The 17171-nt window shown below is 40.5% G+C and overlaps 2 protein-coding genes across 2 annotated transcripts in view; one reads left to right on the top strand and one right to left on the bottom strand.

Annotated features, from left to right (window-relative positions):
• The window catches only part of LOC105354953 (uncharacterized), a 60119-nt gene that overhangs the window by 31940 nt on the left and 11008 nt on the right, over positions 1-17171 (bottom strand). The window lies entirely within an intron of this gene.
• LOC144994880 (uncharacterized) lies at positions 146-6210 on the top strand. Its single transcript, XM_078954227.1, has 6 exons — positions 146-752; positions 1182-1496; positions 1654-1911; positions 4581-4790; positions 4917-5018; positions 5094-6210. The coding sequence occupies exons 1-6, from the start codon at positions 704-706 to the stop codon at positions 5291-5293; spliced, it is 1134 nt and encodes a 377-aa protein (XP_078810353.1). The 5' UTR covers positions 146-703; the 3' UTR covers positions 5294-6210.

Below are 17171 nucleotides of genomic sequence, written 5' to 3' on the forward strand. Positions count from 1 at the left end.
ATGTTTTAGCAGGTTATGTACAGGAGGCCAAAATACTAATAAAATGCAATAGATTAACAGAACTCACACAAACACACTATTTAAATTAAGTTCTTATCTATTTTTTTGTAAATAATCTCATTATCTCATCATATTCTCTGGTCATTTTTCCAACACATTTAAAATAAAAGTTTGACACACTGTATTGATCTAAAGTTTGAAGATTTTTTCAGCTTAATTCATGAAATTGGATTATTTTTACCAAAGTTTCTGCATATCTTGAGGTGTGGGGTTTATTCTCTCCTTTTAATTTAACTACTTGTTAAACTACTCGGTAAATTCTTTATTTGTTTTACATATTCCTTTTCAGATTTTTTTTATTTTTTTATTTCTGTCACCTGGAAGCTTCTCCATAGTTTCAATAGTTAAAACTCAATTTGAAATGTTTTAAAATTTAGAATATTTCCATCTGTCCCTCTCATCAGGCATTTTCTGCTGACAACCAAAAGGGGAAGTAAAACTCAGATCACTTCCTTTCTTCCTGTCAGTCTAAAAAAAGGAGTAGAGTGAACCTTCGTCTGGTCAAAGTGTTCACACCGTCACCTCCAACAGCATCACTGAAAAGACTCACTGCAGATTGTTCAGAGTAAAATATAAATATTTTTGGTTTCAGTAAAAGTCTGAGAAAAGCTTAAGGAGAGTCGACAGACTGAACTGTGCAGAAATGACATTTGTGATCGGACTGTTGCTGATGCTGATCACAGTCACTGATGGTGAGTTGATCATCTCATTCCGGATTATTTATTATTATGATTTATGATTTGTTATTGGTTGTATTTAGCAAAAAACATTCTTAAAGAGCAAACGTTTCTTTTATTTTAAAAATCCTGGGACTTCCATTTCATCAAGAGCCTCTTTAGACCAAAAACTAACAGTTGTAAAATTGAAGTTAATTTTTCAAACCTAAAATAGATAAACATGCATTACTACTTTATGAATTTATATATTTGCTTTACAGATCTTTTTATTTCAGTGATTCAGTCAACAAATTCAAAGAATAACTAACTAGAAATTTTTTTAACAGACTTTTAATCTGTTTATGTTTATATTTAGATTTATGTATAACTGTGCTGTGATCTTACTTTAAATAGCTATAATGTATAATATTTTGTTTTTTCTTTCTTAACTTTCAAATCTTCCAGGTGTGGTGACCCACTGTGATGGCAGACAGAATGGAACTCAGTGTTATGGAGCTTTGGGAGGAACTGTTTCTCTCCAGCTGATGGACCACTTCTCCCAAAAACATTTATACCAGTTGTTAGCTAAAAACATGAATTTACTACAAGTTAGAAAATCTAGACCACTAGAGATGCAAAACAGAACTTCATTTTTTCCCTCTAATGGAACATTTTGGATCCATAACCTGAGCAGGAGTGACAGTGGTGAATATAGACTTCAAACATTTGATTCAAATGGAACATTGGCAGAACCTCGCACCTTATGGTTGTTAATACAAGGTAAATATATCATTTAATATTTAATAGATCATTGTACATCCAAAATCTGGCTGTATGTGGACAATCTACACAATAAGTGTCAAAGTTAGTGTTTAGTTTTTCCACATCTCTGCTATTCATCAGAAAGATTGTGAATAAAGGTGTGTGTTCTTCTCAGCTCCTGTGTCCTCCGTCTCGCTGGTCTCTGAGTGTTTGTCTCAGGGAGCGATGAAGGTGTCCTGCTCCTCTGAGGGAGGGGACAGTCCTCAGTACAGGTGGACTCTGAATGGAAAGTCACTGACAGAAGCTGAGCTGCTTTCTGGAAACAAGCAGACAAACATCATCACTTTGAAACAACACGTCTCAGGACGTCTGGTCTGCTCCTCCTGGAACCACGTCAGCTCTGTTTCTAATTCGACAAACATCTGTACCTGTGGTGAGTTAGAGGAATAAAAAACATAACAGTCAACAAATTGATTGCTGTAATCATTTTGTTTATGGATTATTTTGCTTTCTCACAGGCTTCATTCCTATTAACTGCACCAAAAGGACTCTGTGCTTTGAACCAGCAAAAAGCCCACCAACAGAGAAGGACAGAACTGTGGGTAAGGAGTCGGACACCAAAAACCTTTTTCAAATTACATCACACATATTTCAAATTAAACACAACAGAATCTCTTCTTATCAGCTGAACCAAAGTCCAGACCAGCATTATTGCAATTTTTGTGGTGCAGGGGTAGAGCGGTCAACCTCAGATCAGAAGATTGCATGTTCAGTTCTCAACTTTCCCACCTATGTCTCCTCGGGCAAAACACATAAACTCCCATTGCTCCCATTGGTGGTTGGAGGTTGGCGCCAGTGTTCGGCAGCCCAGCCAGTGTGTGAATGTGTGCGTGCATGGGTGAATGGGACTGTGACTGTAAAGTGCTTTGGGCCTTTAAGGAAGCTAGTAAAGTGCGAAACAAGTACCCACCACATACCATTTTAATGCTAATTAAACATCGATAGATGTTACATTGGTAACTACTTAAGTCTTCTTTATAATTTAAATACTTTTTCTTGGTTGTTGATCTAACATTTTGTGTCGTCTTTGTGTCTCTAGTTCACGCAGATCCGTCCGTGCTGAGATGCAGTCTGATGTTTCTGTTTTCTGTTGTTTCCTTTGTTGGAATCGGCGTCTATTTCAAGTGGAAGAAGATTAAATCTGAGAAAGCTGAACAGTTTGCTGCAAGACACAGAAGAACGCTTTCACAGCGTTTCTTAACAAGTGTACAGGTTCTGTACGATAACATTCAACCAAAATCATAATCTAGTATCACATTCAAGTTAAATGTTCTACACAAAGTTTATGACTTCTATGACATGACTGTAACTATACTGTACAAGCAGAGTAAAGTCATTGTTTTTAATATGATTCCTAATAGACTTAAGAGCAAAATGTTTTCATCGCTACCATCTTAACACCTTGGTTCTCATACAAATATACATTTGTAACTTCTGTTTTGTAAATATTTTAAGCTTATTCTTCAAAAATGTGTGATTTAATTTGGAAAACCTTGATGACATTTTTGTATGTGCTGGTTTCCAAAACATTTGGTGTACTTTTTTACTATGGCTTTATGCAGCCAGCTTAACGCGGCATTGAAACTAAAAGTGGGTGTTGAAAAATAAAATATTTGTAACTGTTAATTCAAAACTTACATTTTAAACCACAAATTACATTCAATAAAATGAATATGCCATTCAAGTCCAACTTATTCTGCATTTTTAGTCGATTGCTTTCTCTTCTTACGCTTTTTAACGCTATTTTTACTCCCAAATCTTTTGTTTTTCAATGCCAAGTTTTTGTTTCAATTCTATGTTAAGCAAATGTCATTGTAAGCCCAGATTTCACACACTTAATATTAATATGACAATAAAACTCAAAAATAAATGTTTTGTTCTTAGCATACATGTTCACGCATGTGACGGAGCGGCTCCGTCTCTCGGGCTGAGCGAACACCGTGAGCACACATACACACACACACCCACACATGTTGGTGCGCGCGTCCACGTCACAATCAAACATTTCGCTGTGAAACCATAGTTTCTTACAATTCACCTTTCATTTTTACAGTTTAGACCTCGGGTGCACACTTGGTCATCAGTAGTTTTAAGCATACACGTGCTGGTTTGCGGCGCCTTCCGTCCGTGAAACCCGGGTTCGACTCCGGGCTGCTCCCTGTTCCCTTCTCTACCTCTGCCGGTTCCAAGCCCGGTTTGAGAAGGTTGCGTCAGGAAGGGCATCCGGCGTAAAACATTGCCAAATTTACCATGCAACTTGTTCGCTGTGGCGACCCCTGATGGGAGAAGCCGAAAGTGGAAGAGAATACATAGAACCGCTTACTCACGGCAGCAAATACGAGTTGTTTACTAAAAACGTGAAAGTACTAACAGGAAGAAAAGATAGACCACCTAATATTAAAATGAACGATACATTTTCATTTCTTCCCTCTAATGGAACATTTTGGATCCATAACCTGAGCAGGAATGACAGTGGTGAATATAGACTGATAATATTTGATTCAAATGGAAAACAGACAAAAATCCACACCCTACAATTATCAGTTCAAGGTAAATATGTTTTTATCAGCTGATATTTTAAGTGATAGTTATACAAAAATATCTGACTGTATGTGGACAATCTACACAATAAGTGTCAAAGTTAGTGTTTAGTTTTTCCACATCTCTGCTCTTCATCAGAAAGATTGTGAATAAAGGTGTGTGTTCTTCTCAGCTCCTGTGTCCTCCGTCTCGCTGGTCTCTGAGTGTTTGTCTCAGGGAGAGATGAAGGTGTCCTGCTCCTCTGAGGGACGGGGCAGTCCTCAGTACAGGTGGACTCTGAATGGAAAGTCACTGACAGAAGCTGAGCTGCTTTCTGGAAACAAGCAGACAAACATCATCACTTTGAAACAACACGTCTCAGGACGTCTGGTCTGCTCCTCCTGGAACCACGTCAGCTCTGCTTCTAAAGAGATAAACATCAATAACTGTGGTGAGTTAGAGGAATAAAAACTTTGAAAAGTTGAGATTACTCTGTACATCATATACTTTGTTTTCTCACAGGTTTCATTTACATAAACTGCACTTTTAATGGGACGAAGATATCAAAGTGGGTGTTTAAGGAAAATAACACTCTGTGTGTTGAACCAACAACATCACCAACAGAAGCACAAAGCACTGTGGGTAAGGAGTCAGGGTCACTAACAACCTCTACTTTTAACACAGCCTACAATCAAAATGTAACTCACGGCACAGAGGAGCCTTGGTACATTTGTAAGTGAAATATTTCTCTGCTGTAGGTGATTCATGAAGTACCTTTTGTTTTTATTTTTTTAAAGTAAAATATTTCCTATTTTCTGACTCTAACCTGCTTGTTTGAACAATTTTTCACTTCAACAGCTTATCTACCCATTCTAGTTGGTGTTCTGTCTGCTCTATTAATCTTATTACTAGTTGGAATTGCAATGATTTGTACCAGGAAGAAAAAACCCATTGGAAAAGGTATAAATCAACACTGTTATTTCTTTTTGGATGTCTGATTCCACATAAATATATATATGTGTGTGTGCTCCTCAGGAGAGGTGGGGGATCAAGAACTCATTTACGCTGATGTCAGGATTGTGAAACAGCAGAGCAAAAAACAGACGCGACCACAACCACGTGAGGACGTGGATGTGGAGTACGGCCAGGTCAAGTTCAGGGAGCGACCTCAGCACATGGACACTGCTGCAGATGTGTGCGTTTATGCAATGGTCCAAAAAAGACAGGGGACCTGAGAGGGAGAAGGAGGGAAAGCAGCAGATGATTTTGCCTTTGAGTGGATGAATTTTGTTGCTTGTAGCTTTATGAACCTTTTTTTTTAAAAGATTTTTTGTGCTTTCAGAGCAAGTTATTATGCAGAAGAGGGACACTTTTCTGTTTAATTATTAGGATGTTTTTATTGTGTTTATTTTTTCTATTTTATACAATTAAACCTCAACTTGTCTTTATATTTAAAAGCGTTTTTAAAAGGTATTTTTAATACATAAAAAGAAAAATAGATGCATAGTTTGCACATAAATTACACTCAACCTTTTGCACATTTTTTCCTAATTTTTAGAAACGATTGTCTCTTGAGAAATCATCCTCTAAAGTGGAGGATTTAGCTTGTTCCTCTGACAGCTCTGGCTTTGTTTCTTTTTGAACAGATCTCAAAATGTTGCAACCACAGTATTAGTTCATTCTTAAGTAAAAATAACCCAAACGCATTGAGCTCATCTTTTCTGACCCCAAATATATTGACGCCAGTGAGCTCAGAAATCTATTGACTGAGGAGGAGAATTACTTTTTAAAAGATGCTGTGTTGCTCCCAAGCTCTTTATATTTTGTGAAATAGGAGCCAGTAAGCAAAAACAAAGCTAGTGTCAAATTCTGCAGCTTCATGTTGAATTGAAAAAATAATTAGCAGGCTGACTGATGATGGGGGGATGCTGTATTTGTGATCTTCTATCATCAAGTCAAGTTTTCTATTTTAGTCTTTGCAACTTCCTGTGGAAAGTGTTTGCATGCTGATGATAGATATTAGATCAGTCTAATCAGGTTTTATTATGTATTTTATTAAATGAAGTACAGTTTGCAGTTTTTGCAGATTTTCATATTTGTAGTTTGTAAAAAATCAAATAAACAGAGAGCTTTGATCTTTTTTTAAACTAAATGTTTTTAAATTGACTCATGTTTTGGGGTCAAACTATTTTTAGTTGGTGAATAAGAAAATAATGTGCTAAAATATGCCATTTATCATTTAAAATATGTCAGAAAATATTCCCTCCCGATTCAGATTTTAGAAAATAAAATCTTTTAGTCTTTACTTCACCTCCCTGTAATGATCTACCTTACAGATTGCTGCATCTTGTAAAACATCATATAAACCATTACATTTTAACTCATAAAGTGAATAACAAAACCACAGCATAATCTTGGATCTGGCTCTGACACCAGCAAAAATAATCGAAATATTTTTAATGCTTTTTGTTTTGTGTTCTGAGTAAAAGGGAGTCCCATCAAATTTCCTGTCTTGTTGATAAATTTAAAGCTTCTAAGAATTCGCTTGAACCCGTTTAAATAGAAAAACTGTTCATTGTGAAAATAATTCATTAGAAATTCAATTTGATGGGTTAAAGATGAAAGAAAGAAAATGAAAAAATGATTATCCAACACTTCCGATTCAGTTTCTGCAACATTTTGGGGTTCTGATGCTTGTATAAAAATGTACTTGCTATGATTACTTTTGAATGTTTAAAGATATTTATACTGTTATGATTTTTACTTAACATATATCAGACATTTTTCTTTCTGCTTTTTTACGTCCTGCTATGCAGAACTGCATTTTTACAGGGTTGACTCATTTCTAAACAAAGGTTACTGAAGACGGTTGGTGTGATAGTTTGTGGTTAAATTTTAACAGCAATACAGAGCGTTCAAAGTGCCATAAAATACATTTATGATGGGCTGCTTGGTAGGATTGTCCTGACATAACTAGTTTTTCGGTGATCAGGCACACACTAGTATTCAGTGCTTTACCTTTTTAACAGCTTAGATACTTTTTTTGTGAGTACTTGTGTTTTACGTTTTGTGTGAGAGGCTGAAAATCCTGAGAGGCAGATGTAGTGTAAACTGCCCAAAAGGGCAGAAAGACTAGCGTCTCTGAGCTTCATTGTTTTGTTCACTTTTTCCACGGTCTGATACCCGATTCTGTGGAAAGCTACACTGCTATAGACGAGCTTTAGCTGGTATTTTTGTTAGAACTGAGCGACTTTATGAGCTAAATTGGAACGAGGAAATGAAGGCTTTAACCACTTCTGATTGGTCAGACTGCTGACATGTGATTAAGCCTTCAAGAATGATTGGTGGAGATGGTTAACACTAGAACGCCCAGGATTTTTCACTCCCCCTGCAGCGTCCAGAGCACAGCCAAATGGCTGGGTGGCTCGAAATGACTAAAGGCCTGTTCACACCGGGACGAATTTCGCCGGCGATTTTCGCCGACGTTTAACGCCTCGTGACTAAACAAAGGGCACCAATGTGAGTGTGCACACCGAGGCGAAAAAACGCCAAGCGCCAAAGCGTCAAAAAAAAAAAACGCCTCGGGTTCGTTTTTTTTTTCCGACGCGTCGCGTCGAAATCTATTCGACCAATGAGAATGGCGCTTTTGCACACGTGTCTGGAGCTTCTGAAGTTACAGTAAAACACAACTTGGGGGCGCTCAAACACAAAACTGCCTTGCTGAGCCCACATACCAGCGAAGAAGTTAGACGCCAAGTAGTGTCTACACTGCCGCGAAGAAATAATGACGGACATTCTTAAATATCCCCGAACCAAGTACCAGTTGGAGCTACTGATGCTTGAAATATTCATGTTTTCTTTGTATGATTCTGACAAGCGCGTAAATACTTGCTCTCTTCTTCTGAGTGAAAAGCGACTTTAAGAATCGTAAAGTTGCGCAGCGCCACCTTGTGTACAGGAGTATTTCTGTTTACATTAAGCGCCATCTAATGTCAGGGAAGGAAATTGCATGTTCGCTCGCCTCATCGGCAGCGAAAATCGCCTGGGTGTGAACACAAAAGACGTGGCGAAAAACGCTGGCGAATAACGCCTGGCGAATATTCGTCCCGGTGTGTACGGGCCTTAATTCAACAGCCTTCATTAGCCACCTTTCATTTGTAAATGCAGCACCAACTACCTGATCATCTGGATGAAGACATGTCCTAGCTAACCACATTCTTTACTCAGATCAGGGTGGGGGAGGTTTTTTCTGCTTCAAAAGAGCCTCCAAGCTCTGACAAACTTTGACTCCCAGTTTGTCAACTGAAAAACCAAGATGCCTTATTTTTACTACCCTGAGCAGACATTGAAAATGATCCTGGAGCAAGTCAACCCATTTGACTCTGAGGGAGAGGAGATATTCCTTCAGCTGGACTCAGACTGATATTTCTTTTGATAAGATTTCATGAACATCTTGTTCTCATTTGCTGATTCTAGCAGTTGTCTATCCATTTATTTTCTGTCCCTGCTCATCCTGGTCAGGATCACAGGGGTCTGCTGGAGCACATCCCAGCTAGTCACAAGCAACTGGGGAGGGGTACACCCTGGATGGGTCACCAGTCCATTGCAGGGCCACATAGATGAATAACTAGGCACACTCACATACACACCTATGAGAAATTTAGTCATTTAATTTAACCACATGTTTCTTGGACTGGGGAGGGAAAGGAGGCCTATTTGACATGTTTTGGAATTTATAGTTTCGACTAGAATTCAACAAAAAAAATTAAAATAAAAAGGGGAAACAACATATATCTTTACATTGCTGAAGGTTTTCATTGCTCAGACCTCAGAAATCAGATCACATTGCCTCTCCATCACAGCACAATTGAATGTTACACTGCTGAGGAAGAGCCTACTGCTTTGGTCAGAAGTACGGTGTCGACTCGCTTACAGAGTTTCCTGTGTTTCATCACTCTGGACATGCTTCAGACTATTAGGGACTGTACTGTTCAGCATGAACGTCAGACAGAAGATGACAGCTGGTTCATGGCCCTCCCTGAACTAATGGGGTTCATTGCCATCCTCCTTGTGAGGGGGGGATAAAACTTCCATCCATGCAAAACGCAAGATGCAAGATCGTTGGCGAAAATGGGAAATCCACTGATCTAAAAAAACTATAGTCAGAAACCACTTGAAAGATATCATGCGCCATTTACACTTTGATGTCAAGGGCACGTGCATGGAACAAGTTGGGACTGACAGGTTTCCTGCAATCTCCAATGTTTGTGGGTTTGTTGTTGCCTACTGCATCAAACTTTCAACCCAGGCAAAATTCACTGAGAGCTTCCAGAATCAGTAAACAACCTTGTTGATTGCTACAAGTATACCATGTGGCAAATGCAGAAAGGAGATTTTGAGGCAGTACCAAGTATGTGCAGACAAGTAGTGGGTTGAAGATATGACTTTGACCACGTGATTTGTTTGCTTGAACATTTCAGTATTATGTCGGTAAAGAAGTGTCTCTTGTGCATGAACAATAAATCTCATCCAAAAAAGAAACACCAAACTGTGGTGACCTCTTACTAGAAGTGACAATAAATATATAGTGAAATAGTGGGAAATAGTGAAAACTTGCGCAGCAACTTGGCTTGTCCTTTTTGCATGCCAATAGAACAACCTGTTAGGGTAGAAGAACAATTGTTAGGGTAGAAGATGTCCATGATAGAGTGAGGTGGAAAAGGATGATTCGCTGTGGCGACCCCTGATGGGAAAAGCCGAAAGAGAAAGAAGAGAACAACCTAATGGCTGTGCTGTTCATGTGCAAACTATGTTGAAGGCTGCTCTTTGGGCATGTAAATTTTGACTAATACAGCCACTTGGCTGTCCCTTGGACATTGTAGGTAGAAAAGCCAAATGGCTGCCCTACGGACGTTCTAGTGTTAAAGGGGCGGGACTTTTCCCGCAAACAGCTTTACTTGCAGCTAAATCGCGGTACAACGTAAAATCGCTCGCTAAGTAGTTAGTCCAACTGGTGTTACCGTAGGTCAGTGGTTCCCAAACTTTTCCTGCAGGGCCCCCCTTTCTGAAGATTAGAATATTTTCGAGCCCCCCCACACTGACACAAACATACAAATCCTTTGTTTCTAAACTCCACCGCGCCCCCCTGCAGTACCTCGGGGCGCGCCCCCCAGTTTGGGAACCACTGCCGTAGGGTGACGTCATCATTGGTCGAAGGACCCCGAGAACATCCGGCAGCACGAGTTGATCCGGTACCCACACCGTCATTCTTATCAAAATGTCTTTAATAGAATCAAATAAACACAAAGAAAAAATAATTTTATGATCTTTCATATTCCTAATTTTTCAGTGTTTTATCAGGGCCTGTGTGGATGAACAAAGAGCTGATATCCTAGAGATGGGTAATGTTTTTAGATTAGTTAATGAGGGCAATTTCCCACAGCACACTTGACCATCTCCCACAGCACACTAGTGTGCCGCGGCACACTGGTTGAAAAACACTGCTCTAGATGACCCAACTCCCAATGTTAAAGTGCCTAGGATAGCACAAGGGTTACCAGCGCCTTTCAAAACACTCAAGGATATCGTACAAAAAAAAAATCACAATAAAATTACTTAAATAAAAATGTTAATAACACGATAAATAAATGGACATCTTAATTAAAGGTTATGAGTCTGGATTAAAAATTGGTAAAGGAGTCAAAGGAGGCAATGATGTGATGGAAGTAAGGTGTTCTGGTGGAGAATACGAATAACTCTTGCATGCATTACACTATAAAAAGGTACAGGCATGTTCATAAAATGTTGGGAGTAACTTGTTTCAAAAGAAAAGTATTGCACCAACAATTGCATTGTGTATATTCTTGTAACATTTTACTCACTACGTGTTTAGTAACTTTCATATTACCACACATTTCCCGCCTTAAATGGAATTTTATATAGCTGCAAGCCCCAATCTTTCACAGAGGTACTGGCTTTGTTTTTCTGGTCCTGGTTATTTAAGACACACCGTTGGTGCAGGAGTTCCCTCTTGAATTTAAATGAGCCAAGAGTTTTTTTTGTTTCTTTGTTAAATAGATCTCATGAGTGTTGCGACAAAAGCTGTTTCAATATCCACCTTAAGCAATATCTGTGCCCACAGAGATACATGGTGTTGGGCGATAAACCATCATATCTATCCATTTTATCAAGAAAGATGTGGATCTATAGTTTTTGACCGCCCCTTACTTAAACGCTATGGGGATAACATCTGACCAAATCATTCTTGCCATTTCTTGTGCAAGAAATGCCATACTGTTCTATAATGACTTTTTTTAGAACTTGTTTCCAATAAGGTTAAATTTTTGAGAAAAAAAATGCTATCTTGTGTTGTGTTTTGTTAATATTTCACACTTTAATAATTCACTTTCCACATATATCTGTATGTGAATGAAATGCTTGTCACGTAAAAAGAAGAACTAGTTTCTGGTTTCATTATAGGTTAAAAAAAAGACGGAACCAAAACTGCAAAGAAAAGATGTGTTGTGAAGATGATAAATGGGAAGAATGTTCAAAGTAAGGAAATATGAAGTTTTTGTTTGACAGACATTATACAAAGCAGAGGATTTTTCAGCTAAAGTACATGTACAGTTTCCAATGTGGTTTCCTGATAACACATAAACAAATTTCAGACAGGAAGCCAATAAGTTGTGGCTAAAAGTAACTTCATGATGTAGCGGTTATACTGAAACTCCTTCTCCAGTTCTAGTCGCTGGTGGTCCGTGTACACCACCCTGTACTTGTCTTTAGTCCGAGTCTTTCCTCCTGCATTACAATAACAAATACATATAATTATTAGGAAAAGGAAAATCTAAGTTTGAATGATCAAATCCTCTTTTTTTGGACTGCAACAACGGTTGTCATGGCTGTGCACCCACCCAATAGACAGAGAGAGTGGGGAGAGCTCAGAATGAGTGGCCTCAACTATTTATTTAGATTAGCTTTTTTTATTTAAACATGCTGTAATAAAAAGCATTCAGGGAAATTGATTGAGCCCGGAAATCTGCATTAGAAATATTGTTAGGGTAGTAAATCTTTGGCTTGAATTGGAAACCATCTTTCATTCCAACAGAATTTCCACGCTTCAGAGCCACGACCGGAGAAACCGACTGTGGCCGGCCGTTGAGAAGCCAGGAGGAAGAACAAGCTGCCGTTCTTTGTTGGAGAACGTGCCTTTGTTAACGGCAAAGAAATCCTGCCACCTTTTATTTTTATTGTTATTTTATTTTTTTAACTTGTCCTGTCCAACAGCTGGGCAAACAGATGAGAGTTGAAGGCCTCTTGTGTTGGACATATTTTACTTTAACAACAGGGGTTATGAATCTTCTGACAAACCAGAGGTATGTCTGAATAAACCCCTTTTGTAATCAAGGCCAAACTTTATTCATTTTAATCATATATGAAAATGTGTTGGACCGAACACAAAAGGAAAGGAGGGAATAACAGAGAGGGATGTTAGAGAGGGGAGGGGGTAGGAGGGTGATAATTGGGGAGGGGGGACACCATGAAGCAGCATAAAGCAACAAGTTTCTGGATGGTTATAATCATTATTGTGAGGTTCAGATGTACTACAAGTCTATAAGGGCGGGGCCTGTCCACTCATACACTCAAATGTTATAAACATACCTGTTGGCTCCAAAAACGTTCACATGTCAACATGTACACAATACAAATAATGTTCCCACACGCATACCTAGTACTAGTGTAAAATATTTCATTCAATCACACAAAATATTAGTGCAAAGGTGAGCTAACACCTGTGCGCAAGTGAGTGTTTATGTTCTTCTGAAGTGGATGATGGAATGTAAAAAGAAGGAGGGAGAGTGCCCAGCCACCCCCACACCAGCAGCAGCGAGAGCAGGGAGGCATAGGGGGAGAGAAAGTGCAAGCTCCAGCCCAGCCAGGAGAGCAGCCCCCCCGCCGCACCGGGAGGGCCCAACGCGGGACCCCGCCCCAGAAGAGTGCCCACAGCCCCAGACAAGCACCTCATCACCACCCAGGAGTTCTGGGAATCCCACCACCCAAACCCCAGGTACGAGTCAGGAACCCCCAAGGGTGATCCGCCCCACGTTCCAGGCAGCCACCCACCCGGCCCACGGTTGGTCCAGGAGAGAGTAAGGCAGGGGCCAGCCGCCCCCGTCCAGGAGGAGGACACCCAGGGTAGGAGGAGGAGCCCAGGAAGTGTTTTAAACATGGCCCGACCAGGCTTGCCCACAGTTGGAAATTTGTCAAGGCCCAACCCTCAAGGGCAAGGACCAGAACCCACACCACAGGGACACGGACACCCCCAGGCTCAGATGTGATGTGATGTGATCCCCGGCTCTTGGTCTTGCCAGAGAACTCAGGGATCCCTCTCCCTGCGTGGAAAGAGGGCTGCTGGGCCCAGGAAGCCAGCACCCAAGGGACACGACCGCCGTTGCAGAGGGCCCAATACCAGGGATGTTGTAGGGGACAGAGGATCCGAGGTCCCACCTTCCTTGTGAAAGGCATGTGCGTGTGTTTGTGAGGGTGTGTGAGTGCATGTATGTGTGTTTGTATTGGAGTGTGTATTTTAGGGGTAAAAGGTGTGTGTACTAAGGGGGTGCAGTTAAAATTGGCGGGTAGGGCACTGAGGGGACATCTCCAGATTACTCACAGTGATGTCCAAGCACCCCCCCACCAAGGGTCCTACATGTCTAAAGTGCAATAAAAACTCAGAGGGGGAAGGGGGGGTCCTAATTGCAGGCTGAACCCCCATCACCCTATTAAGAGATTATATGAGGAAGGGGGTAAGTCGGGGACTGCTGGTAGACTGTCCCCCGGTGGTCAAACAGCCCCCCCCCCGAGCAAGCCCATGCCCCCGCCCCCAGGCACTGGCCCTTGGAGAGCTCTGTCTCTTGGTCCTCGGTTCTCACTGCCAACCAGCCTCAGCGGAGACCCCAACCCGTTAAACCTCCACGGTCCTGTGCCGATAGTGGGCCCTCCACCTCTCCCATGGAGACCCCCCTACCCCCCACGACAGGGCCAACAGTCATTGTCAGTTCAGGTAGCACTGCTGTTGGACCAGTAAAGTCAAAACTTGAATGATTGCTTTGTGCTTGGGAGGACGTTTTGTTCGTTAGCCTTGATATCTCTTCCTCTAATTTCTTGCTTGCAGTCTGAAAAATCAGCTTTAAAGCTGCATGCTGCTCTTTCAGACTGGTTTAGGCAGCTGCATCTTGATTGGTATCATCACTAACTTTCGTTTAGCTGTCTCTTTCACTTCATTTGCATGTTTAATTAAGCGGTCCAAATATGTATGTGCTACCTCCTCATCTTCATTTTCCATTGCAGTGTCAACTGCTTGACTAATCAGCGTATGCTTTGTTTTTCAGTTGAGATTTTTGCTTGAAAACACCCCTCTTGCAGTTGGTCCAGCTTTAGCTGCAGCAGAACTTCACTCAGCTGGTCCTGTAGTTCCTCCAACTCCATCTTTGTGTGTTGTCCTCCGATCTCTGCTCTTCAACAGCACAGCTGATCCCATTTCCGAAACCAGTGTTTGTAGCACACTTGAAAGGATGACCCGGACAAATGTTTTTTTTTTTAAGTTAGCTTTTAGTGAGCAGCTGGAACACAAGCAGCACACAGTCAATTTCTGTCTCCGAGTCCCATTAAACAGGCTCAGCAGCTCTTCTGGCCCGCTCCATAAAGGAAATCTCCCCCTTGTGGTGAGACAGAAGAACTGCTGTACATTCTTCAGTAAGCTGAGTGCTGTTCTATAATCATGAGCCTCACTGATAACATTATAAAAGATATACCCAAAATATATGGGGGTGTATGACAAATTTGGCAACATTTATAAATTTGGCAACATTTATTTCTTACCCCTACAAAAATATACAGGATAGACAATATACTGAGCCCTTGATCTGTCATGGATAAAATAATTAATATCTTGCTCCCACGAAATAATATCTCGTTCCTAAGCAATAATTAAGATGTGCGAACCAAATTATATCTTGTTGCCACAAAATAATATTCTGTTACCACCCATCAATTTGTGTGAACGAAATAAATATTAACGACATAAGTCATTCAAAAACACGGATGTGAGCAATATTTGGATTTCCAGTAGATACCTTCACATTTCTGTCTGTGTGTGTCTCATTACATTGCATGGAAGACTCGGATTATGTTTAGAGATTAAATGTATTTATTTTATAAAGCACAGAAGCATGGGTAATCACGTTTTCATGTCTGGATTCATTCACATACGCACTCCATCCTGCTGAAAAAGCTGCTTTCTGCAGCACCCTCCGTGTGTCTGTGGCCCACATTTGTACAAGAGGGGAAAAATAAAAACAAGAATGATCGATATATTATTATAACCTCAATGAAAATAAGAAAAATATTATAAGATTTTGGGATGCCCAAGCTTGCTGCTTCGCCACATCGGACATAGCTCCTACGAGCTCCGGCCCGCCGTGGAGCTCTTTTGATGTCATGCCGGCATTCAGGCAGCCGGCTGGCCGGTAGACATACAGGCAGCGGATATTGTAGTTAAGGGTCAAATAGTAATAATGATATTCAGGACTTGTCTTTTATTAACATACTCTTTACCAGTCAATTTACATCTGAAGGCTAGTAGGCTAAATGCTATATGTAGCCTACTGTATCATCCCATTTCAAAAGTCATACACTAGACATTATTTTAAAATGTGGGATCTCAGTCTCCAATGTAACATGTATTGATTTTATCATGTCTGACCATAAGTGTGTTTCATTTTCTCCAGAGCCAAGTGGTAATCCTCCTCAGTCTAAGCCTAATTTCAAAATTGCCCCTTTTAGGTTGAGGAAAGTCCAAAATAGATCCTTGCCTTGGATAACTGACAGTATTCGCAACTTGGAAAAAAATTCTGTCACAGAGCTGATAGCAAGTGGAACACTTCTAAATCAACTGTGGACATGGAAATCCTGAAACATCACATGAATAATTTTAACTGTCAAATGAAAAAGACAAGATCAAACTATTTCTTGCAATTAGTAGATGCTAATAGAAATAATCTCAGGGTACTTTTTACGGTCAGAAATCAGATAAGTGAAACCCCACCTACTAGCAATTTACCAACTTTCCCAATAATCTGTGAGCAATTTGCAAATCATTTTATTAACAAGATAAATAACATTAGGTCCCAGATATCCATTACCAGATCTTGGTGACCTCCTATTCTGCCGACTCCAATTCAATTCAATTCAATTCAATTTTATTTGTATAGCCCAAAATCACAACAACAGTCGTCTCGATGGGCTTCGAAGTAAAACATGAACTCAAAAGGATCATGAATACAAAGAGTTCAATAGGAAAATACAAAAATTAACAAACAAACTGACTAAGCTATACTGGCATCCCTGCCCTTAGACCCCCCTTCGCGGTAAGGAAAAACTCCCAAAAAAACCGGATTCCGGAAAAAACGAAGAAACCTCAGGGGTGCCCACATGAAGGAGGGATCCTCCCCCAGGACGGACAGGCGATGTACCAGAACTCTTAGAGAAGAATTAACTTATCTAAATCTACGACTACATATTTAAAGTCCAGCAGACGAGCTTCATCCAGTCGTGGTTGTGGGGACAGTCAAAGGCGCGAGTCGTGCTGAGAAAGGAACCACAGCCAGGTGTAGGAGCAGGAGCAGAGACGAGGTACTCGGTCAGGCACAGAGCAGAGACGAGCCAGAGATGAGCCAGAGGCAGGATCCACAGCCAGGTGTAGGAGCGGGAGCAAAGGCGAGGTAAACGGTCAGGAACAGGAGCACAGATGAGCCAACTGGAGTCTGGAAGCACTCCCACTCCCCAGGAGGGGAGAGGAAAAGAGGGACAATACATGAATCCCACTGCACCAAACAGAGGCATGGAGAACTAAATGATAAATGATGATCAAGAATAGAGGAGAGGAAGGGTAGAAGTAGAAGATAAAAGAGGACAGAACCCCGGAGCACCATAGTTACCCCAGCTTCAACTTCTAGCAGCCTTTTATGACAAATAGTTATTGTTATTAAGTTTAATTTAGACACATTAACATTAAGTTAAATAATCTCTGAATGCTAACTAGTCTGACAATAA

The sequence above is a fragment of the Oryzias latipes genome, chromosome 10 (genome assembly GCF_053564925.1).
Source record: "Oryzias latipes strain Hd-rR chromosome 10, Olatipes_Hd-rR_3.1".
NCBI lineage: Eukaryota > Metazoa > Chordata > Actinopteri > Beloniformes > Adrianichthyidae > Oryzias > Oryzias latipes.

Excerpts from the sequence above, each read along its gene's own strand:
- LOC144994880 (XM_078954227.1), top strand. The coding sequence starts at position 704 with ATGACATTTGTGATCGGACTGTTGCTGATGCTGATCACAGTCACTGAT. Across the intron at positions 1,497-1,653 it reads CTTATGGTTGTTAATACAAG|CTCCTGTGTCCTCCGTCTCG; the intron begins GTAAATATATCA and ends TGTTCTTCTCAG. Across the intron at positions 1,912-4,580 it reads GACAAACATCTGTACCTGTG|GTTTCATTTACATAAACTGC; the intron begins GTGAGTTAGAGG and ends GTTTTCTCACAG.